The 25,005-nt window shown below is 47.4% G+C and overlaps 2 protein-coding genes across 4 annotated transcripts in view; both read right to left on the bottom strand.

Moving 5' to 3' along the window:
- The window catches only part of PSTPIP1 (proline-serine-threonine phosphatase interacting protein 1), a 30,202-nt gene extending 21,153 nt beyond the window's left edge, over positions 1–9,049 (bottom strand). For all 3 annotated transcript variants that reach the window (XM_056865981.1, XM_056865983.1, XM_056865982.1), the window contains exons 1-3: positions 9,017–9,049; positions 2,505–2,605; positions 1,168–1,242 (exon numbers count right to left, since the gene is read on the bottom strand). In XM_056865981.1, coding sequence (XP_056721959.1) covers positions 1,168–1,242; positions 2,505–2,605; positions 9,017–9,049 — 209 coding nt within the window. The remainder of the gene's footprint in view (positions 1–1,167; positions 1,243–2,504; positions 2,606–9,016) is intronic.
- Positions 9,050–11,692: 2,643 nt separating this feature from the next.
- Positions 11,693–17,643, bottom strand: RCN2 (reticulocalbin 2). Its single transcript, XM_056866037.1, has 5 exons — positions 17,422–17,643; positions 15,917–16,030; positions 14,452–14,548; positions 13,309–13,451; positions 11,693–11,845 (listed from the first exon to the last, which is right to left on the bottom strand). The coding sequence occupies exons 1-5, from the start codon at positions 17,641–17,643 to the stop codon at positions 11,693–11,695; spliced, it is 729 nt and encodes a 242-aa protein (XP_056722015.1).
- Positions 17,644–25,005: the final 7,362 nt, after the last annotated feature.

Consider the following 25,005-nt stretch of genomic DNA (forward strand, 5'->3'; position numbering starts at 1 on the left):
CCTCTGATTACTCCATTTCTCATCATTATGCTCCATGACAGACGGCTTCATTACCGCTCTACCACTCAGTACCGGCGGCACATTTTCTGAACCCCCTACCCCCAGCAAACTTCCCTATCAAAGCAAAGCAGTCCCTTCCAGTGGCCCTTTGGGGATCTGCCTGGCAGAAAATAAGTCATAGAATCATAGAGTTGGAAGGGACCACCAAGGTCATCTAGTCCAACCCCCTGCACAAGGCAGGAAATTCACAACTGCCTCCCCCCCAAAAAAATCCCCAGTAACTCCTACTCCACACCCAGAAGATGACCAAGATGCATTCCCTCTCATCATCTGCTTAAGGTCATAGAATCAGCATTGCTGACAGATGGCCATCTAGCCTCTGCTTAAAAACCTCCAGGGAAGGAGAGCCCACCACCTCCCAAGGAAGCCTGTTCCACTGAGGAACCCCTCTAACCGTTAGAAAATTCTTCCTAATGTCTAGACGGAAACTCTTCTGATTTAATTTCAACCTGTTGGTTCTGGTCCGACCTTCTGGAGCAAGCCAACTCTCCATTCCCATAGGGCATTCTGTGTGTGTGTTTGCGTGTAAAGTGCAGTCAAGTCGCAGCCAACTTATGGCGACCCCTTTTTTGGGGGGGGGGGTTTCATTGCAAGGGACTAACAGAGGTGGTGGTCTGCCCTGCCTCTGGTTCTGGCTCTGATCCCCGCAGAGGGCCTTTATAAACGCAACCTTTGATAAAAGGGAACTAACTCTATTCCGTCTCAATTCAGATTCCTGCGTGAATCTGGAAAACCGAATCCCAGCATTGGGGGAACAGCTAGGTTCGTGGCCCCGTAGTGCTTTGGAGACCAACAAGATTTTGGGGGTATAAACTTCCAAGAGTCAAAATTTCCTTTGTTGAGAGCTTTGAATTTCAAAAGCTCATACCCCATAAATCTTGTTAGTCAAGGTGCTACAGGAACGCGAATCTAGTGGTTGTACTGGGAGGGACCTGGTTGCCAGAGCAGGAGCGAAACAGCTTGGAAGGGCAGCTGTGTCACAAACTCAAACTTGAATTGACAGAGTCGTCGGAACGGACGCGATCGGTGCCGACTGGATCAGGGAACCAAGGGGTCAGGTCCGGAGAAACGCGGCACCTGCTTTAAGTCCCGTCCAAAGCGGCTTACTTGATTTCCGTTTGGCCTCCCGCTTTCCGAGCGATCTGAACCAGCTCTTTCCCGTACCGTTCCTCTGCCTGGGCCCTGTGGACAAAACACTTTGCATTATTTTAAAGTTCATCTACAAGCCGACACTGACAGGAGGTCTTTGGGGTTTGCACTGCTGTCTTAGTGATTCTGGGTCTCTGGGCAGAAATTGGGGTGGCCAGCTATGAATATCCAAGCAACATTTATTTGCCCTGGATCAAGAGCCATATTAGTCAACCCCGTCTCTTTCCTTTCCTGCCCCCACTCCATTCGAATCATACCAGCGCCGATACAAAGGCAACATTTCCATAGATTGGGAGAAATCTTTGCTCATGTCTTTTAAAATAGCCCTGGAGTTCAGGCAAGGGGCTGCGTCACCTTTGACTGCGTGGTGATTCATCTGGCCGTACAGCGTTTGCGTTTCTCCCCAGCTCCAAAAAACAAAAAAGATCCGCTCAAAAAAGGACAATAATCCAGAGCCCTGGAAATGAATTTCTTCGGACGCAAATTTTATTCGGATGGCCCAGCTAACCTGATCTCGCTGCATCTCTAAGCAGAGGCGGCCCTGGTTTATGCTTGGACGGGAGACCACCAGGAAAGTCCAGGGTTGCCTCGCAGAGGAAGGCAATGGCAAACCACCATTGTTGGATCTTGGATGACCCCTTTTAGGTGGTAGATTTCAGTGGTAGAGCATCTGCTTGGCATGCAGAAAATCCCAGGTTCAATCCCCGGCATCTCCAGTTAAAGGGACTAGGCATGGAGGTGATGGGAAAGACCTCTGCCTGAGACCCTGGAGAGCTTCTGCCAGTCTGAGTAGACAATACTGACTTTGATGGACCGGGGGTCTGATTCAGTAGAAGGCAGCTTCGTGCGTTCGTGTGAAGCTATACATGTTGGCCCCAGTTAGTATTTGGATGGGAGACCACCAAGGAAGGCCAGGGTTATTACGTGGAGGCAGCCAATGGCAAACCACCTCTGTTTGTCTCTGGCCTCGAAACCCCTACAAGGTCACCCTAAGTAGGTTGCGTGTTGACTGGATTTTCCTCCACCCCCTTAGATGGAAGACCACCAAGGAAGCTCAGGGTTGCTATGCAGAGGGAAGCAATGGCAAACCACCTCTGCGCATCTCTTGTCTTGAAAACCCCACGCGTTGGAGCATCATAGGGTCGCCATGAGTTGGTTTGTGACTCGACGGCACTCTTTCTTTTAAATTTTATTCATCTGCCCATCGCGGCAATGTAATACACGTTGATCTATCTGCATTAGGGGGCAGGCGTGCCACGTTTCCACAATCCCACAGACCTTCCTTCTTTTATTACCTCTGTTTGATTAAGTCTTCCACGTCCTTACACATCTTCCTCCCATCGAGTAATCGCTGTAGGAGGGCATCGTATCCCGTGTGAACAGTGAATTCCTTGCACTAGGAAATGGAAATTTTGAATACCAGTTAGTGAGCACAATTTCCAACCGTAATCATAGACTCAAAGAGTGGGAAGGGACCGCCAGGGTCATCTACTCCAACCCCCTGCGCAATGTAGGAAATTCCAAACTACCTTCCCGCCCCCACACCCCCAGTGACCCCTACTCCATGCCCAGAAGATGGCCAAGGTGCCCTCCCTCTCATCATCTGTTTAAGGTCACAGAATCAGCATTGTTGACAGATGGCCATCCAGCCTCTGCTTAAAAACCTCCAGGGAAGGAGCGCTCACTACCTCCCGAGGAAGCCTGTTCCACTGAGGAACTGCTCCAACTGTTAGAAAATTCTTCCTAATGTCTAGACGGAAACTCTTCTGATTTAATTTCAACCCTTTGGTTCTGGTCCGACCTTCTGGGGCAACAGAAAACAATTTGGCACCCTCCTCTCTATGACAGCCCTTCAAGTCCTTGAAGATGGTTACCATATCACCTCTCAGTCTTCTCCTCTCCAGGCTAAACATCCCCAGCTCCTTCAACCTTTCCTCGTAGGACTTGGTCCCCAGACCCCTCCCCATCTTTGATGCTCTCCTCTGGACACGTTCCAGCTTGTCTACATCTTCGTCTACATTTTCTATGGTTTTTAAGGAGGGGAGTTGTAAAATTGAGTATGGTGACAATTCAGACAATCCTTGCTCTGGTGCAGAATGTGGAGTCTTAAGAACACCCCTTCCGTTTGTCATGTTTCTAGACCTCACGGCAGTGATTATTTATTTGGAAACGTGCAGGCAACCCGCTGTAAGCCAAAGCCCCACTTCCCTGTTCTGCCCTGTCCCTTACCACAAGTGAAAGAAACCTCCTGCTACCTCTACAACCTGCTGTTCTCACTACATCCTGAAAGCATCGGCCCTTTTCTCTCTGCTTTATCACATGCTACTTTGGGGCTTTTCTCTCGAGTAGACCTTCCAACCAACCAACCAACCATGGGATGAAAGGAGGAGGAAGAGGGAAAAAAGAATTAAGTGAACGGCCCGAGCTAAGCACAGTCGTCCAAAAATAAAAAATACAAAGGTACTTGGGTGAATGTAGATTAGATTTCTTAACAACTATTAAAGGATACTCTTTGATCTAACCCCTTATCTATATTTTATATTAATGTTATAATTAGGTATAGTTTTAAAAATGTTGGATAGGATACTTAACATAATGGTGGGATTATTTCCGTTAGCAAAAGTTTATACAATTTATTTTTAGATGGAAGTGGGTGAGGGGGAAGTCGTCTTATTGTTAAATTAGCAATATCACTAGAATTTTTTATTATTAATGTTATTACTTTTTAGTAGTGGATATTGTTTTATATGCTGATATGTTATATGAAGAAAATATTAAAAAATATATTTTTAAAAAAAGATTTCTTAACAACTAATCGAGCCAGAAAACTGCCCTGCTCATTTCACTGAGGTCCCAAGGCCGTCTCTTGCATATCTTTTACATTAAATTTAAATATTTACATGCATTTAAATATATACATAAGGAATATTTGTTTGTGTTTCCCTTTTCACGCCACCTAAACGTGTTCCCCGGGGAATAATTGCGCCCGATCTGAAATGTAAGAAAGGATCCCTCCCCACCCATTCCGTTCGTAAATGTCACCCTCAGAGCTGGAAAACTGAAAGGAGTTTCATTTCTGCTCTGCCTTTCCATTAAAAAAAAAATTAACCTCTGGGGCAGCTTCCAGAAGTGATACAGAATAACAATCACCTTAAAAGAAATGAAAAGAGCAGAAATGAAAAGATCTCATCAGATCTGGGAAGCTAAGCAGGGTCGGCCCTGTTTGGTACTTGGATGGGAGACCACCAAGGAAGTCCAGGGTCGCTATGCAGAGGCAGTCAATGGCAAACCACCTCTGGATGTCTCTTGCTTTGAAAACCCCATGGGGTCACCATGAGTCAGCCGTGACTTGACGGCACTTTCCATCCCACCACCCACCAAAAGAGCAGTTTACCTACCTAAAATAGCGCAGTGTAGGACGCCGACCAATCCCAATATATTCGGTCATGAACTTGAAAGTCAAAGTGGGGCTGGAGAAAGGCCCGTTGAGTAGCCACTGCCGTGGTGAGCAGAAATCCAGGTCAGTGGCCCTCCGGGAAATTTCTCTGTAAGTTACACGGCCAGTTTGTCCCTGAATACGTTAGATATGATCAACCGCATAGATAAATAGGGCCTGGCATCGAACTCGGCCAGGATGAATCCTTCCGGGTTTCCAGTAGGACACGCAGCGCGGGGACTCAACGGACTTTGAGAACTGCATCGCAAGCTTCCTACTCAGGAGGAATCGTCTAGATACATCTGCCATACCAGTCCCTTCTGGAAAAGATTTCTACGCTACCTTTCACGCCCAACTGTTAACAACAGCAACATGCAAAAGAAGACGGTGGGAACGGTAAAACCTGACGATGCCAACCGCAAAGTGACAAACATTAAAGGAAAAAAAAATAACTTATCTACAGAAAGAGAGGAGAGAAGATGCTAGGTTTGCCAGCCTCCTGCTGGGGCATGGAAGTCTCCCAGAATTGCAACTGACCTCCAGATGGTGAGGGGTCTGGAGACCCAAGTCCTATGAGGAAAGGTTGAAGGAGCTGGGTATGCTTAGCCTGGAGAGGAGAAGACGGAGAGGGAGTATGATAACCATCTTCAAGGACTTGAAGGGCTGTCCTATAGAGGAGGGTGCCGAGTTGTTTCCTGTTGCCCCAGAAGGTCGGACCAGAACCAACGGGTTGAAATTAAACCAAAAAGGTTTCCGTCTAGCCATCAGGAAGAATTTTCTAACAGTTGGATCGGTTCCTTAGTGGAACAGGCTTCCTTGGGAGGTGGTGAGCGCTCCTTCCCTGGAGGTTTTTAAGCAAAGGCTAGATGGCCATCTGTCAGCAATGCTGATTCTATGACCATAGGCAGATGATGAGAGGGAGGGCACCTTGGCCATCTTCTGGGCATGGAGTAGGGGTCACTGGGGGTGTGGGGGCGGGAAGGTAGTTTGGAATTTCCTACATTGCGCAGGGGGTTGGACTAGATGACCCCGGTGATTCTCTCACACACACTCACTATAAAGGAAAAAAAAATAACTTATCTACAGAAAGAGAGGAGAGAAGATGCTAGGCTTGTCAACCTTCAGATGGAGCATGGAAGCCTCCCAAAATTACAACTGACCTCCAGACTACAGAGATCAGTTCCCCTGGACAGACGCTATGGTATCGCACCCCTGCTGAGCTTCCCGCCTCTCTTTAAACTCCCCCATTTCCAGGCACCGCTCCCCAGATCTCTAGGAACGTCCCAAACGGGAGTTGGCCAGCCTAGGAGATTCGGTTCTGGGGCCCACCGAAGAGGAGGCCCTGTCTCTAACATTAGCCAGCCCCTGCGCGTCCTTCCAGAAAGAAGCACAGCCGCCCAGGACACCAGTCAAATGCCAAGAAAGCAGCAGAACATGCCAGCAAGCATACACATGGTCTTCTGTCAAGGCTAGGCAAGGTTAGGGCTCCGTAACCCAACCGTAACCCAATGAGGGCTCATGACGCAAAACCTACGCTCGCCATCCCGGGTCTGATGCGGGAGATGCCGGCCAAGGCTTGAAGGTCCTTCTTCTCCGTTGTCGCCCTTCCGTCTCCAGCTGCACCACCTCGCCCCTTAGAAGCGGGGTTTTGTTTTTTTTCCAACCGGCTGACTCACCAGATGGAAATCGGAGCCCGACGGCTGACCATCTTTCCCCCCCAGGAAAATATTGCATTCGAGAATACGCAGAGCTGCTTTTGAATGAGTCAGACCACCGGGCTATAGGGCCCGGCACACGGGGGATTCAATCCCCACCGCCTCCGTTTAAAGGGGTCTCCGGTAGCTGCCCTGGAACCTTGACTGGCAGCCAGGGTGTAGTGGTTAGAGCAGTAGGCTGGGAACTGGGGCGGCGATAGGGTTGCCAGGTCCCTCTTGGCAGCCGGTGGGAGGCTTTTGGGACGGAGCCTGAGGAGGGAGGGGTTTGGGGGAGGGGAGGGACTTCAGTGCCATAGAGTCCAATGGCCAAAGGGGCCATTTTCTCCAGGGGAACTGATCTCTACCAATTGCAAATTGAAAGTTGTCATGCGCATTCTGTGGTCTGCTCCACCCCTGCAAAGGAAAGGAACTGGTTGTACTACATTTCGGTTGTGCAGGGCGACTGAAACGCTAGAGTTCCTGTCATGGGTACGTCCTGCTGTTGACCGACTGAGTCATTTCAGCAAACCCCAAGATCCGACAGTACGTTGGTAGACCCGCGGCGCTCTGTGACTGCCTTCCTGTGCTGTTTCGAAAAGCCAAGAGGGAGTTTGTTCTGTAGTCGAAAGACGTGCTCAGAAAGCTCGGCATCTTAGATTGCATCATCCTTGGGGCAGTGAAATCGGGATGCCAGCTCGGTAGGGTTGCCAGCCTCCAGGTACTAGCTGGAGATCTGCTATTACAACTGACCTCCAGCCGATTAAAATATGTATAACCTTTCCTTTTAGCGGAAGTTGGCAGAAGTTTCCTTAGGCTGGACAATAGGGTTGCTAACCCCCAGGTACCAGCTGGACATCTCCTGCTATTACAACTGATCTCCAGCCGATAAAGATCAGTTCCCCTGGAGAAAACAGCCACTTTGGCCATTGGACTCTATGGCGTTGAAGTCCCTCCCCTCCTCAAACCCCGCCCTCCTCAGGCTCCACCCCAGAAGCCTCCTGCTAGTGGGGAAGAGGGACTTGGCAACCCTACAGCTCGGGGTTGGGAAATTCCAGGAGATTTGGAGGGAGAGTGGGGTTTGGGGACATCAGCATAGAGGCCGCCCTCCGGAGCAGCCCTTTTCTCCAGGGGAATTGCTCTGTGTCATCTAGAGGTCAGTTGTAATTCTGGGAGATCTCCAGCCCCCACCTGGAGGCTGGCGCAACTCTTTGAGTTCTGCACCACCCAGGGCTCTGGAACCCTCTTCAAGAAGAGTCCCGTGCAGCACACTGCAAAGATCTTGGTCCGGATGGCACCAAAGCCATGCCCACAAGCAGCAACTGGTTTTGGGGTAACAAAGCACTGAAGTGTGGCCAGCGTATCTCCTAGAGACGTATTCCAGTCCTTACGCTTCACACGGCTCGCCGTTCTCCTACAACGATCTGTTCGGGTCAAATGTCGCCCCAGGCCCCAGGATCGCAGCTCCAGCCCGACGCCTATGAAGTAGGTGTTGGGGCATCGCTTTCTCTTAACATAATCTTAATGGTTCCAAGCGATTAAGGGTTGAGACGGAGATGCAGGGTGGGGCAATCTTACACGACCTCGTTCAGCTTTGCATAACACACATGGGCACTGCAATTTAAGCAGGATGTAGACAAGCTGGAACAGGTCCGGAGGAGGGCAACAAAGATGGTGAGGGGTCTGGAGACCAAGTCCTATGAGGAAAGGTCGAAGGAGCTGGGGATGTTTAGCCTGGAGAGGAGAAGACTTGAGAGGGGATATGATCACCATCTTCAAGGACTTGAAGGGCTGTCATATAGAGGAGGGTGCCGAGTTGTTTCCTGTTGCCCCAGAAGGTCGGACCAGAATCAACGGGTTGAAATTAAACCAAAAGAGTTTCCGTCTAGACATCAGGAAGAATTTTCTAACAGTTGGATCGGTTCCTCAGTGGAACAGGCTTCCTTGGGAGGTGGTGAGCGCTCCTTCCCTAGAGGTTTTTAAGCAAAGGCTAGATGGCCATCTGTCAGCAATGCTGATTCTAGGACCTTAAGCAGATGATGAGAGGGAGGGCACATTGGCCATCTTCTGGGCATGGAGTAGGGGTCACTGGGGGTGTGGGGGGGAGGCCGTTTGGAATTTCCTGCATTGTGCAGGGGGTTGGACTAGATGACCCCGGTGGTCCCTTCCAACTCCGATTCTATGGTCAGTGTGATGCTGCAAGTCTTTTCCAAGATCGAGGCGACACGGCAGGGATATTTTATGGACAACCCAGACAACGATAAAAAAAACAGAAATGCAAAACGGGTCTGCGAATGGCAATATCAGAACCAGGGACCAACTTTTCTTTTGAGAAACAAAGCTTGGAAGCGGTTGGATGTTCTTAATAACGGTGACCTCTATGGAACCGCTTGGGCGCTCTGGTTTGGCATGAAAGCCCCCCTGCCGCCACCCATGCCCCGCACGCACACAGGTGGGCCTGAATAGCGGGAAGGCCAGGTGTGCGCGAGTCGCGACAGGTGCATTCGGTTCCCCAAACTGCCAGTTTGCAAATCCGCACCCCCAAAAACGTTCCCACTAAAAGAACAACCCCTCCGGCCCTGCATGCCTGAGATTCTCGAATTGCATTCTTGAATTGTAAAATGCCAGCTCTTCGGCTTCTTATCTCTGTGAAGACTTGGCAGCAGAATCGGACACTTACCCAGAAGGAGTCTTTGAACTGCAGCTGCGTCATTGCGATAGACTGGCGCAGGTGGCTCGGGAGGGGTGGGGGGCAAGCTTGCGCCAAAGTTTTTAGAAAGAGGCGCGCCGCTTGCGCTCTGGAGCAGGAGACACGTTGTCCAGGCCGTGGTTCTTTTTCACCGCTCGGAAAAAACAGCACCTGTCAGTTTGGGGAGACCTGCCGGGCGGACTGCTTGACACCCTGAGCGGCAAGGAGGGAAAGAACAGGAGGGCCAGACCTCACAGGTCTCCCCTTTCCTCTTTCCCTCCTCCGGCCCCACCCCCGGGACTCTTCAGCCTCAACCCCATTTCGGTTTCTGGCAACCAGTGAATATATTGAAATAAGGAAGCTGCCTGCGGTGTCGACGCCTTGTCATTTAGATGCAAATGAGACACACATTTTCTTTTAAAAAAGGACGCCATCCACAAAGCAAAAGGTCTCTCCGATAAAAGGGACGAAACAGCTCTGGGGGTGGGTGGGAAGAGAGCTGAGTTTGGTTGCAGCTGGCATCTGGGCAGATGGTGTATCTTGTTGCAAGGCATATATTTTTTTTGGGGGGGTGTAATCATTTGCACGGGAGAGAAATCACACACACACACACACAGGAAGCAGAGCTGTGGTATTGCATGCTCAGCGGTTGCAGCAATAACGGGCGTTTCCCCCCCCCCACCCGCCAGCTCTCATCAAAATCGAGAAAACGTCCTGCACGGTCGCTCCGGCTTCTGCCCGTTCCAGGCCTGGACCGGCCTGTGGTTTTTCAGACGCTGCCGAGCAAAAGCTGCGCCCATTGTCAATGCGAATGGAAGAGTTAGCGCAGGCAGAGCACAGCTGGAATGCCAATGGGAGCCCCTTCCCCTGGCAGCCTTCGCCCAAGGCTTTTTCGAAGGGGAACGATCCAGGCCTGGCTAGCCCGAGGGGCCACGGAGGGTCCACGCACCTTCCTGGTTGCGTTTGCGGGGCTGAAACGCGTCGGGGTTAGGTCGCCGGAGAACCAGAGCTTTGGGAAACATCGCAACACGTTTCCGCTCCTCGTGAATGCGGAAGGAAGTGTGGTGCGATTAAAAAGTAAGAGGCACCCAATGTGATTTTTTTTTTTTTTAAAAAGGGACCTTTCATTGACAGAAGTGGTGGTGGAAAGGGCGATCAAGCCACAGCTGACTTATGGCAACCCTGGTTGGGGGTTTTCGAGGCAAAAGACTTTCAGAGGTGGTTTGGCATTGTATAAAGAAGTATCCATAGAATCATAAGAGCTGGAAGGGGCCATAGAGGCCATCTAGTCCAACCCCCTGCTCAACGCAGGCTCAGCCTAGAGCATCCCTGACAAGCGTTCGCCCGGCTGCTGCTTGAAGACTGCCAGTTGAGGGGGTGGTTTGAAGACTGCCAGTTGAGCGGTGGAGCGGTGGACTCTGATCTGGAGAACCGGGTTCGATTCCCTGCTCCTCCACGTGTGGCGGAGGCCAATCTGGTGAACTGGGTTTGTTTCCCCACTCCTACACACGAAGCCAGCTGGGTGACCTTGGGCAAGTCACAGCTGTCTTAGAGCCCTCTAAGCCCCACCTACCACACAGGGTGTCTGTTGTGGGGAGGGGAAGGTCAAGGGATCTTAAGCCGGTTTGAGTCTCTCTTAAGCGGTAGAGAAAGTCGGCATATAAAAACTCTTCTTCTTCTCCCTAGGCAGCTAATTCAAAAACTTTTTCCGAACAATTCCTTTTGTCCGTCCCAAAGCATTCTGAATTTCCTGCCCATCAGCTTCACTGGAGTTCTCGTATTTTGGGAGAAGAAAAAATTCACTTTGTCAAAAGAGGTGAAATGTGGTTTTGTTTGAAGCCCTTTTCATCATCATTGGGGGGGGGGAGCTTTACTGAAAGGGAGGATACAGCTCGCACAAAACATAACCCTTTGGGGGGGGGATCACCTCCATCCCAGCAACATCCCACCACTTAAATGTTTGTTTTTTTTAAAAAAACTAGCTTTAATAGATTCATACCAAGAAAGAGAGAGACAAACAAACAGGGCATCTGAGTGTTTTAATCTGACGAAAATAAACTTTTTTGACTTAAATACGGTACATTCTCTAACGCTATCTCAAGTACAATAAAAAATAATCGCTATTCTAGATGCAAAAATAAGATTTCCAGATCATATAAACACCCGCTAGAGAAGTTATTTAATATACACGGACGCCTTAGAGGTAAAAAAAAAAAAAGGCCGTTGCCCTGCCAAACACTCCTGCAGAAAGACAATTAGATCAAGAACATGGAACCCAAACCAATCCTTTCCCCGCTTCATTTTTCCTCTTTTCAAAACTTTAAAAACCAACCATCGGCAACTACTCCCTCTGCTTTGCCGTAATGTCGAATCTTTGCATTTTCAAGTACGTTTTGAAAAGCAGTGTTAAAAGAAGAACGCTTAAGACGTTTTCCTTGTCTTTTTTTCCCCTTTTTAAAAAACTAGTTCCATGGCAACCAAGTTTCGAAAGGCCAAGGGGCATTCAAAGCAACAGGCAGAGGGAAATAAACTTGAGAATGCAACGAGAGCTGCAGACGCCGGTATAATACAGCCACAAACTAAGTTTGCTTTTTAAAAATTTTCTTTCAAAAGCTGAAAACTCCAGCACTGGATCAAAGAACAGACCAAGGTGAATTGCTCGGGAAATTAAAGTTCTTCGTGGTAGAAACGTTCGTCGTGCAGCTGCCTGCCATAATCAGTGGCTTCGCTGTTGAGAAACAGATCCTGGTTACTGAGAATCTCTCCTTCTGAAAGCTTTTCGTTACTGTCAGAGTCCATTTCTTCGATCAGGTGCGCGGCCTTTCAGAACAAACAAAACAAAACGTCAGTTTGGTTATCTTGCAAGTGGAGATCGCTTCGGCGCTTTTAGGAAATCCACCCCATTATGGAGGAGAGCCGGGGTCCCTGGGGGGCGCTCGAGACAGGGTCTTTTGGGTGGCATCCCCACGATTACGGAACAACCTCCCCAGGGAGGTCAGCCTGTCCCCTTCACTTTCGATCTTAAGGGGGCAGCTGAAGAAGGTTTTATTTAGGGGCTGCATTTGACGACTTTAGTTTTTCTTTATCGGCAGTCCTAATTGAGATTTTAATCTGTCGTCTTTTATGTGCTTTGTCACAGTTGCTTTATTTATACTGTAAGCTGCCCTGGGGGCCACAAGGTAAAAAGGCAGCCAGCAGATGTTTTAAACCAGTGGTTCCCAAAGTGGGCAGTACCACCCACTGTGGGGGGTGGGATTACCTAGGGGGGCACTAAGAGACAAGAGGGCAGCAGGGGGGGTGCTAGAGGTGGGCCCCTTCAACTGTGTTGTTCACTAATCAAGCTATGGCACCATGCTGGCAAATCTGGGGGGAAACTATCAGATTTCCCCCCCAGACTTTGAAGAGCTGGTACCACGGGATCGAGTTCATCCGTTTTGTTGAAGCATAGAATCATAGAGTTGGAAGGGGTCACCGGGGTCATCTAGTCCAACCTCCTGCACAAGGCAGGAAAATTACAACTACCTCTCCCCCCACACCCCCAGTGACTCCTACTCCATGCCCAGAAAATGGCCAAGATGCCCTCCCTCTCATCATCTGCCTAAGGTCATAGAATCAGCCTTGCTGACAGATGGCCATCTAGCCTCTGCTTAAAAACCTCCAGGGAAGGGGAGCTCACCACCTCCCAAGAAAGCCTGTTCCACTGAGGAACCGCTCTGTTGGAAAATTCTTCCTGATGTCTAGACGGAAACTCTTTTGATTTAATTTCGACCCGTTGGTTCTGGTCCGACCTTCTGGGGCAACAGAAAACAACTCGGCACCCTCCTCTCTAGGACAGCCCTTCAAGTACTTTAAGATGGTTATCATATCCCCTCTCAGTCTTCTCCTAGGCCCTCTCTCAGGTGCCCCCCAGGGACCCCGGCTCTCCTCCATAATGGGGTAGATTTCATCTACAAAGTTTTAACTTGATTTTGAATAGATGTGCGATTAATTGTTCCTGTTTCGAAACTGTATTGTTATCATCTTCTTTAGTGCGTCATGCAAACCCCTATTTTGAATAATGCTGTTTATAAGATAGGGTAGGGGGCGCTGGGGTTGAGTTTGTGGAACCAAGGGGGCGGTGCCCCAAAAACTTCGGGAATCACTGTTTTAAACAACAAGTAATGTACAACTACAAGTAAATGTCGAAGTCCAACAGCTCCTAAAGGGGGGGGGGGGTTAAGCAAATGCAACTCGGGGCTGGGTTCGGGTCATCAGACCAGTACCAAGTTCTCCCAAGTCCCTACCTCCTCCTCAGCAATGCCCTCGTTATTCGGCACCACCCAACCCAGCAGCTCTTGAGGATTGAGTTTTCCGTCCTGGTCCTTGTCGTAATCGTTTCTGAATCGATCCTTCTCGACGAGTATCCATTCTGGATCTTCGCCAGCAGCTGGGGAACAAAAAAAAAAAAAATCCGAGTGAAACATTTAAAAAAAAAAACACTGTTCCTGCTTTGTGCAGCTTTAATTCAGCTTTAAAGGCATCTATAAAAATAGCTATTTTGAGTGGAAAACACAAGCTTTGAAGCACATGGACTTCTCGTATCTGCAGCCCACTTACGCCAAAGATTCTGGACCACATCGACATGAGCTGCGGCTCAGTGGGAGAGCCTCTGCTTGACATGAGAAGGTCCCAGGTCCAATCCCCAGCATCTCCACTTAAAGGGACTAGACAAGTAGGTGATGTGAAAGACCTCAGCTTCAGACCCTGGAGAACCACTGCCGGTCTGAGTAGACAATACTGACTTTGATGGACCAAGGGTCTGATTCAGTATAAGGCAGCATCGTGTGTTCATCTGCTTGGCATGCAGAAGGTCCCAGGTTCAACCTCCGGCATCTCCAGTTAAAGGGACTAGGCAAGTAGGTGATGTGAAAGACCTCTGCCTGAGACCCTGGAGAGCTGCTGCCTGTCTGAGTAGACAATACTGACTTTGATGGACCGAGGGTCTGATTCGGTAGAAGGCAGCTTCATGTATGTATGTGTAAAAGGGGGTCAGGCCGATCACAGGTTTAAACACTCAGATGCTGACAGGCGAGGAAGGGGAACAGCGGCAGAGACAAAGGCCACGGTCCAGGGAAGCAACAGAGGCAGATTTGTGCAAGCGCAGAGGGCTCATCGGTCCACGCCACAAACACGCTGCAACCTCCCTGCATTAAGAAGGCAGCTTACCGCCCTGATATTCACTGGCCTTGTGCGAAAACGCTAAAAACTGCAGAGAAAGGCCCCTTAATTGAAAAGGTGCCGTCAAGGAGGGGAGACAAGGAAAACCGAGGTTACCGTACAGCCGCTTACGTTAAAGAGTGGCGATGTTAAGGATGTCTGGGTAACAGACGGACTCGGACAACGCAACGTAAAAAGCTGGTTGCATTTCCCAACTCAAGCCCACTCACTTGGATCTCGTCTGTAGTCGCCGAGGAATTCTTCCAAGCTCACAAACCCATCGCCGTTTTTATCGTGGTCCTCCAAAGCTTCTTGGATGACAAACTCCTATAGAGGGGGGAGAAAGAAATGAGGAAGGAAATTCAGCTTTAAAAAAAATCAATGTCTGTGTACTTCAGATCCCACTGGTGGCTATTCAGTAGTCGAGAGGCAGTTTTACACAGGGCCTCTTGCCTATGTATTTGTGGAGCCGCTCCAGAGGACCTAACCCATTACACCTTATTCTGTCCTCTTGACAAAGAGCCCATACTTAAATTCCTTGGAGCGATTCTAAAGGGCCTAAATCTTTCTCTGGATCCAGAGGAGCTGCTCTTTCTCCTATCAGATGCCAATCCTGATGTTACCTACAAAGTGTCCCTCTTTGCTTTAGCAGGTAAGAAAATGTGAGCTAAAGCTGTTTCTAATCAGGGAACGTAACATATTTAAATACTAGTTTCTTTTGGGTCAGGCTGTTTCAAAGTTATTTTAATGTTATTGTATGATATTTTATGTTATTGTTAATGCTTTGTATGGTGGATTGTGATGGCCTTCGGCCACAGACAATAAATTTTATCACATCACAGAGAACAATCCAGGGATCGCTCCACATCTTCCCTATGGCACTGCACAAAAAAAAAGGTTTCCTAGAACTATTTAAACCTTTAAAAAAAGGTTTCCTAGAACTATTTAAAAGGCAGTATCTCCATGGTACTGGCCACCAAGACTAGATTAAGTCATGCCATCGTATTCGCTATTACTATGTATGGGTGTAAAAGCTGGACAGTGAAGAAAGCTGATAGGAAGAAAATAGATTCCTCTGAAATGTGGTGTTGGAGGAGAGGGTTACGGATTCCGTGGACTGCCCAAAAAAAACAAATCAGTGGTTATAGATCAAATCAAGCCTGAACTGACCCTAGAAGCTAAAATGAATTAACTGAGGCTATCGTATTTTGGTCATGTCATGAGACGACAAGAGTCACTGGAAAAGACAATCATGCTAGGAAAAGTTGAGGGCAGCAGGAAAAGAGGAAGGCCCAACAAGAGATGGATTGACTCCATAAAGGAAGCCACAGCCTTCAATTTGCAAGATCTGAGCAAGGCTGTCAAAGACAGGACATTTTGGAGGACTTTCATTCATAGGGTCGCCATGAGTAGGAAGCGACTTGACGGCACTTAACACACACACATCCCCACGGTGTCCCACAGATCTTGTCAGAGCTAGGAAGCTCAGCAGGGCACGCCCTGGTTGGTACTTGTATGGGAGACCACCGAGGAAGTCCAGGGCCGCCATGCAGAGGCAGGCAATGGCAAGCCACTTCTGAACTTCTCCTGCCCTGAAAACCCTACAAGGGCACCATTAAGTCGGCTGGGATGACAGCCCTTTTCACCCCCATCCCCGTAGTATAGTATATTTTTTAAAGCAAGCTGCAAACGTACCTTCATATATTCCGCTTCCTCAGGATGCTCAAATGCAATGAATTCGCTCAGGTCCAGGCCAGAAGCTCCGTCCCTGTTCGCCTTTTCGAACCTCCTCTTGTCCTTTAAGTGCAGCTGATAAAACAGGTTGGAGAGGGACAACTAACATGAATCGCCGGCAGGAGACTTAGCAAAACCCAGGGCGGTTTCACGCTCCATGAACTCAAATGTGCTTGGATGCTGATAAAATTAACACTTTTTTATTAAGCGATCAGTTTTGTACACGTTGAGAGGAGTCTAACAGATCTTAACTTCTATCCAGAGGACAGAAGGAAGAACGGCTCTTCTCAGACACTCACTGAGCAGAAAAAAAAGGCATAAAATCATCGAAGAGAAACTGAGTAATGTTCCTTATCTGTAACATCTGCTAGTGACATTTAACATATTTTGAATTCTGTAAGAGCAGCAATTTTTATACAGTGCTTTAAAAAAAAAAGACAAAGCACCACCTTATATAGATCCTTGCTTCACCACATCCTGCGGCAGGGAGTTCCAGAATTTAACTATGGTTGCCATAGTTTCATTCTGCAGGGCCTCAGCTCTTACGCATGCAAAGGATGAGGCTGCATTATTAAGCCCCTTCCCATTTTCGGAAGGATACCTCGGTCCTTTCGTTCTTAACATTAAACAGCGGCTGAACTCTCCTTCCTTGCCTTCATCACTGCTTTGGAGCATTTACAGTCTCCTGGTGCTAAATTATCACTAACCCGTTGGACACTGCAAAAATTCGAGGTAAGGGCTTTTCTCATGTGAAGCTGGAAACAAAGACAACGTCTGCCACCTCTTGGTGAAACCAAATTTTGCTTTGCTGGTTGTTTTTAAATAAGAATGTGTGTTTTTATTAACTGTTTTCTTATAACGCTCAGGTTTTCATCATTAGCCACCTTGGTGGCCCTGGCTGAGCAGCCAGGCAGAATGTAAACTTTGTACACCAGCGTGGTGTAGTGGTTAAGAGCAGTGGTTTGGAGCGGTGGACTCTGATCCGGAGAACCAGGTTCGATTCCCCACTCCTCCACATGAGCGGCGGAGGCTGATCTGGTGAACTGGATTTGTTTCCCCCGCTCCTCCACACGAAGCCAGCTGGCTATCCTTGAGCAGGTTACAGCTCTGTTAGAGCTCTCTCAGCCCCACCTACCTCACAGGGTGTCTGTTGTGGGGAGGGGAAGGCAATTGTAAGACGGTTTGAGTCCTCTTTAAATGGGAGAGAAAGTCGGCATGTAAAAACCAACTCTTCTTCTTCTTTATAAAATGGATCATTGTTGCGTAAAGATAGTTGGCGAGAAAGAGGGAACAGGTGCAATCGAGAGGGCTGTTAAGAGTGGGACTCTTACGCTTTGGGACTTTATTTGCAGCTCGCTAAAACAAAAGGTTGGCCACCAAAGATGGGGTGGTACGGGTAAATGAAACAAGAGGGGAAAGTAGGCATTTAACGTTCAGAGCTACTTGGAAGTACTCCGGTGACTCACCTGCCGGAAAGATTCTTCTTCAGCGTCCTCCAACGTAGAATCGTCTTCAAAGTCTATGACGCGGTCGTACATCTGAATGTTGTATTCTTCCCAGGATATATACCCGTCGCCGTCTTTATCGTATTCCCCAAACTGCTGTTTAGCGTCTTCGACGATGTAATGCTTAAAAGACTGCTGGATCCACAAACTTAGCTCCACTGTGGAGATTCCACCAAACACCATTAGAACGTAAACCAATTTCTCCCTTCTCCACCCCCCCCCGAATATTAACAAATAAAACCAATATCATCTAGCTTTCTTCTAGACTTCTTTGCTAACTGCTGCTAGAAAAGGACAAACTCGGAACTTGGGGTCTTTGATCCACAGGCACCGAAATCAGGGTTTAAAAATCTCCCTAGTGAGAAGATAAACTCGAGTAGAAATCTTTTTGCAATATTTTCTCCTGTTGCTTCTCTGTGGGGCAGCTCTACATACTTGCGTTGGGTACAAGGACGCAAAATGAACTCCAAAGGGATGCGCACCTCAAATTGCTCCAGCGGCAGCACCACAAGAAGGACAGTGATCTTGGGCAAGAGGAAAGTCGTATATTCTTCAGTCCTGCTGCCTTCAATGGAATTCTAACACGTGATATCCCTGGATTATTTATATTTCCTTCCTGCTATTCCTTCCTGATGATTTAGGGCACATGATGGTCATATATGCACTGAATTTATCCCAGAATACATACAGGCAGAGCAGGTTTTACTGCCTTTCAAACCGGGTTTGATTCCCCACTCCTCCACATGAGCGGTGGAGGCTAAGCTGGTGAACTGGATTTGTTTCCCTGCTCCTACACACAAAGCCAGCTGGGAGACCTTGGGCTAGCCACAGCTCTCTTAGAGCTCTCTCAGCCCCACCTATCTCACAGGGTGTCTGTTGTGGGGAGGGGAAGGGAAAGGTGATTGTAAGCCGGTTTAATTCTCCCTTAAGTGGGAAAGAAAGTCGGCGTATAAAAACCAACTCTTCTTCCCATTTAAGAATTTTCTGTCATTATTTTACTGCTCCATAACAAGTAGGCTTATATGCTAAACAGAAGCCATTACATGTACTTCCTCGTGTCTGGCTGTTGAGTTTGCTTTTCATAACCTGTATTTTTTTTTAAAAAACCAAATCATTGTTAAAGTCCACACATCCTCCATACCCTCTGTGAGAAAGCCATCCGCATCTAAGTCGATTTTCTTTACAATAGCTTTCAATCTTCTCTGTTGTTCATCTGGACTCAGCTTGGCAAACTCGTCCGCTTCTTCCTTTGGAGGGAAATGGAAAGTGTGAAAAATGAGAACTGTAGATGGGTTTTTCTCCGCTCGCTTCTAGTGCTACACCCCTATCTCCATAAAACGACGAGCCGTTCAACATCTGTCAACCTAACCTAACAGGCCTCTTGAAAGGATAAAATGAAGGTATATTGGGAAAGGGGGAAACGATGCATTCTGGCTGTACAGTTCTAAATAGATTTATGTCCTTCTAAATCACTGAAAAGAGCCCCGTGGCGCAGAGTGGTAAGCTGCAGTACTGCAGTCCAAGCTCTGCTCATGACCTGAGTTCGATCCCAACGGAAGTCGGTTTCAGGTAGTTGGCTCAAGGCTGACTCAGCCTTCCATCCTTCCGAGGTTGGTAAAATGAGTCCCCAGCTTGCTGGGGGTCAAGGGAAGATGACTGGGGAAGGCACTGGCAAACCACCCCGTAAAACAAAGTCTGCCTAGTAAACGTCGGGATGTGACGTCACCCCATGGGTCAGGAATGACCCGGTGCTTGTATAGGGGATCTTTACTTTTTAAATCAATCAATACATAAACTCGGTGTGTGTATATAAATAGATAGGTATTAATACATGGATATGTGTATATACAGAGAGATTTCTTTGACAATCCGCTTTGGGTCTTCATTAGGGGGAAAAGCAGGATGAAAAAATATACTAAATAAATATATAGATATGCATGTGTATACATAAATACATACACACCCCAAAAAATGCTGCGTATGCTCTCACACACACGTGATAAAGTATGCATTTTATGCGTATAGCATGCATTATATACACACACACATATACTCAAATACTACACAACCATATATTACACAAGCTAATTCTGTCTACCTCCACAGCATTATTTATTGATTTTAATGTATATGTATTATATTTTTTTGTAAAATGGTTTTAATGTTGTTACCCGCCCTGAGCCTGGCTTCAGCTGGGGAGGGCGAGATAGAAAAGTAAAATAATAAATAAAGAAATAAAGATTCCATCTATACACCCACCCAATAAATATTCTAATGCTGTGCGTATATCTATTTATTATTTATATATTAATATAATATACACAAATACTATACAACCATATATTATACATGCTAATTCTATCTCCCCCCACAGCATTATTCCATATTTACACCCACCCTCCCATCTATACAATATCATGTACATATTCTAATGTTGTGTGTATATCTACGAGTGAATGTACAGCGCACTGAACCTATAACCCACAATACTATCCCAACATTTGCTGTACGTATAGATACATAAAATGCCAATATACACAAATTATATAAAATGACCCTTGTTCGGTGCATACACATGCACAGTACATGTATATATACATATATCTATCTACAAGTGCACGTGTATAAGCACAATGCACACATATCATTTCCCCTTTTTCAAAGAGTGAAATGGCCAATGGCTGTTAAATCTACGGAAAGTAAAGACACACATATTAATATATTAATACATATGTAAGCATTGAGCTTATATATATGCACGTGCAAAGGTACATGTATATGCACCGCACTGATGCTAATATGGTAATACACATACCAGTACATTCCTAAGGAGAATTACTCCAGTCTAAGCCCATTGAAATGAATGGGCTTAGGCTGGAGTAACTCTTAGGAACGCACTGTTAGTATACAGGCAAATGATCTGAGACATCCACACAGTCCCAGCCGGACTTCTCCTCTGGCTTCCTCCTGGGGCAGCCCTGGGAGGCCGGCTCCCTCCCCCTTGCTCCCCGGGGGGGGGGGCCCTTCCACATGCATAAGCACCATACACACATATATTAATATGTTATTAATATATATGTGTATATATGTATGTGTATGTACGTATGTATGGTGCTTATACATGTGTTAAGGTATATTTATACATGCATACATCAATGTGGGTACACATGTATAGTATGCACCTTTACACGTGCTTACGTATAAGCCCAATGCATACATACACATACTAATAACATATTAATATGTGTGTATTGTGCTTATTCATATGCACATGTACATATGCATGTATATTTATGCACACGTATGTACACATGTACATATACATATATGCACACACACTGTACTGTACATATATGCACAGATATTTACATATATGCACACAGATACTTACAATAAGCACACATATACCTATTGTACACCATGCACACATACACTGTACTGTACATATATGCACACATACTGTACATACATGCACACATACACTGTACTGTACATATGTGCACACAGATACTTGCTTTACATATATGCACACATATACTTATTGTACACTATGCACACATACACTGTACTGTACATATATGCACACATACTGTACATACATGCACACACACTGTACTGTACATATTTGCACACCGATACTTGCTGTACATACATGCACACATATACTTACTGTACACTATGCACACATACACTGTACTGTACATATTTGCACACCGATACTTGCTGTACATACATGCACACATATACTTACTGTACACAATGCACACACACTGTACTGTACATATTTGCACACCGATACTTGCTGTACATACATGCACACATATACTTACTGTACACAATGCACACACACTGTACTGTACATATTTGCACACCGATACTTGCTGTACATACATGCACACATATACTTACTGTACACAATGCACACACACTGTACTGTACATATTTGCACACCGATACTTGCTGTACATACATGCACACATATACTTACTGTACACAATGCACACACACTGTACTGTACATATTTGCACACCGATACTTGCTGTACATACATGCACACATATACTTACTGTACACAATGCACACACACACTGTACTGTACATATTTGCACACAGATACTTGCTGTACATACATGCACACATGCTTATCGTACACTATGCACACACACTGTAAGGTACATACATGCACACATACGCTGTACTGTACAGACATACTACGCGCATACATCTCTAACGCGCTGTGCCCGCGCATGCACCGCACTGATGCTTCGCACCGTCAATAAATACACTTCGCACACGGGCGTCCAGGATCGGGGGCCTCCGCGCGCGCGCACACCCGCCCACCCTCCCAGCCCGGCTGCCCACCTGTCCCCCCAGCAGCGCCTCGCGGTCGAAGGCGGGCCGGTGCTCGCCCTCGCCGCCGTAGTGCGGCTGCTGCTGGCCGCCGAGGCCGCGGAGGAGGAGGAGGAGGAGGAGGAGGCGGAGGCCCGGGCCCGGGCCCAGCAGCCCGCACGGCCGCGGCGCCAGCAGCAGCAGCGCCCGCATCGCTCGGCCCCGCTCCGCAGCGGCAGCAGCGGGAGCAGCAGGCGGAGCAGCAGGAGCAGCAGGCGGAGCACCAGCAGGGGGGCGTGGCCCTGCCGGGCTGCAGGCGCCGCCCCCCGCCCCCCTCGCCCCGCCCCCCCCGGACGCCAGGCGAGGCGCTGGGAGAGCGCGCGTTGTGGCGGAAGCCTGCCGCGTTTGGTGTGATGGAGGAGGAGGAGGAGGAGGAGGAGGATCATAAGCGGCCGCGCACCCAAATGGCAATCACTGCCACGGCAGGTTTCTGCTGCCACCCCATTCCACTTTGGTGTGAAATAATAATAATAATAATAATAATAATAATAATAATAATAATAAATGGCTGTGCACCCAAATGGCAATAACTGCTACAGCAGGTTCTGCTTCCACCCTTTGCATTTTGGTGTGAAATCATAATCTTAATCATAATAAATGGCCGTGCACGCAAATGGCAATAACTGCTACGGCAGGTTCTGCTTCCACCCATTGCATTTTGGTGTGAAGTAATAATAATATAATCATAATAAATGGCCGTGCACCCAAATTGCAATAACTGCTACAGCAGGTTCTGCTTCCACCCATTGCATTTTGGTGTGAAATAATAATCATAATCATAATCATAATAAATGGCCGTGCACCCAAATGGCAATAACTGCTACGGCAGGTTCTGCTTCCACCCCATTGCATTTTGGTGTGAAATAATAATAATATAATAATAATAAATGGCCGTGCACCCAAATTGCAATAACTGCTACAGCAGGTTCTGCTTCCACCCATTGCATTTTGGTGTGAAATAATAATATAATAATAATAATAAATGGCCGCGCACCCAAATTGCAATAACTGTTACAGCAGGTTCTGCTTCCACCCATTGCATTTTGGTGTGAAATAATAATAATAATAATAATAAATGGCCATGCACCCAAATGGCAATAACTGCTACGGCAGGTTCTGCTTCCACCCCATTGCATTTTGGTGTGGGAAAATAATAATAATAATAATAATAATAATAATAATAATAATAATAAATGGCTGCGCACCCAAAGGGCAATAACTGCTACGGCAGGTTCTGCTTCCACCCCATTGCATTTTGGAGGTCGGATGACCCGAAGCCATCCAACCTCCAAAATGCAATCGTGGGAAACAACCTGCTATAGCAGTTTATTGCAATTTGGGGGCTCGACCACTTAAAAAAAAAAAATCTCACACCAAACATTACAAGCTTAAAACTGCAATACATGCAATATCACACAACGTACCATACACTGTAGTGTACCAATACATACTTTGCCAGGGTGCGCATTTAATTTCATTATGAATTCATCTAACATATAAAATATACTGTACTATTTATTATTAACAGCCTTATTATAATAACCTTACAATTGTTATATATATATATATACTTTGGTTTAATCTCATGTCTCCCCCCCCCCAAAAAAAATCCATTTATAATTATTGCCATCTTATTTTTTTCCCCCAGGGGAATTTAAAAACCTTACTCACATACTATTATACCGACACATAAACATCCCCAATACTAGCATTGCTGGCCTTACCAGGGGGTTAGACAGATTTCACACGGAGGAAAGGCCCAGCAGTGGCTACTGGCCATGATAACCAAAGGGAGCCTCCATATCCAGAGGCAGTCAACCTCTGAATCCCCTTGCCAGGAGGCAACATCAGGGGAAGGCCTCAGCCATGGTAACCGAAGGGAGCCTCCATATCCAGAGGCAGTCAACCTCTTGGCTCCAGTGCCAGGAGGCAACATCAGGGGAAGGCCTCGGTCTCAGAACAGAGTTTCCGTCCAAGGCAGACAAATAAAACAATTGCAGTGGGGGGATACTTTCTGGGGAGTGGGGTGGTTTTATATATTTGCTGGATTTACTTATTAAAGAACTTTGTGAATGAAACAAAGTTATGTCAAATAACCTTTATTTACTTTAGTTACAGAACTGGGGGGTGGGAAATACAAAAGACCAGGGCAATCTTGAGCACGCAGATCTAATTTGTATGTGTGAAGGGTCTTTACTCCATTCATGGGTACAGGAGGGATTGTAAAAAAACCACCAAAGTGGTTTTGATGAGCCAAAATGTGCAAGCTGCCGGGGTTTTCACCCCAAGGAGTATCAAGGGAGTACCTTCCCAAGCTGTCTCTGTTTACTCAGAGCTCAACAACACTTCCTTAACAACAAAACTAACTCTGCTCTTCGCGGCCGTTCGCAGCAGGTACGGGGCGGCATCTGTTTTGTAACGTGTGGATGTGTTCCCATGAATCGGGACCGGGATCTTAGAGGGGAAGGTTGTTGCCCATTTGCTTGATGTTGCTTTTCGGTAGTTTCCCAAAGCTTATGTTTCCCCCCCCCCCCCCGGTTCTGTCTGTCTGTGGTTTAAAGAGAGGAGCGGTCCACAAAAATAGGAAGGTCGAGGGAGAAACCTGTTAGATGAGAATGCAAAGATTTATTGGCCAGTGGGCGATGTCAATAGCGAGAAAATTTGAAAGGTTGGGGAAAAGCTGTGGCTCAGTGGTAGAACATCTGCTTGGCATGCAGAAGGTCCCAGGTTCAGTTCCCGGCATCTCCAGTTAAAAGGATCAGGCAAGTAGGTGATGGGAAAGACCTCCGCCTGAGACCCTGGAGATTCATGGAGAGGGGCCGTGGCTGAGTGGTAGAGCCTCTGCTTGACATGCAGAACGTCCCAGGTTCAATCCCCGGCATCTCCAGTTAAAGGGACCAGGCAAGCAGGTGATGCGAAAGACCCCTGCCTGAAACCCTGGAGAGCAGCTGCCGGTCTGAGTAGACAATACTGACTTTGATGGACCAAAGGTCTGATTCAGTAGAAGTCAGCTTCATGTGTTCAGCTATTGGGGAGAGGCTGTGGCTCAGTGGAAGAGCATCTACTTGGCAGGCAGAAGGTCCGAGGTTCAATCCCCGGCATCTCCAGTTGAAAGGGGCTAGGCAGGTAAGTGATGTGAAAGACCCCTGCCTGAGA

This window comes from Euleptes europaea, chromosome 20 (genome assembly GCF_029931775.1).
Source record: "Euleptes europaea isolate rEulEur1 chromosome 20, rEulEur1.hap1, whole genome shotgun sequence".
Classification (NCBI taxonomy): domain Eukaryota; kingdom Metazoa; phylum Chordata; class Lepidosauria; order Squamata; family Sphaerodactylidae; genus Euleptes; species Euleptes europaea.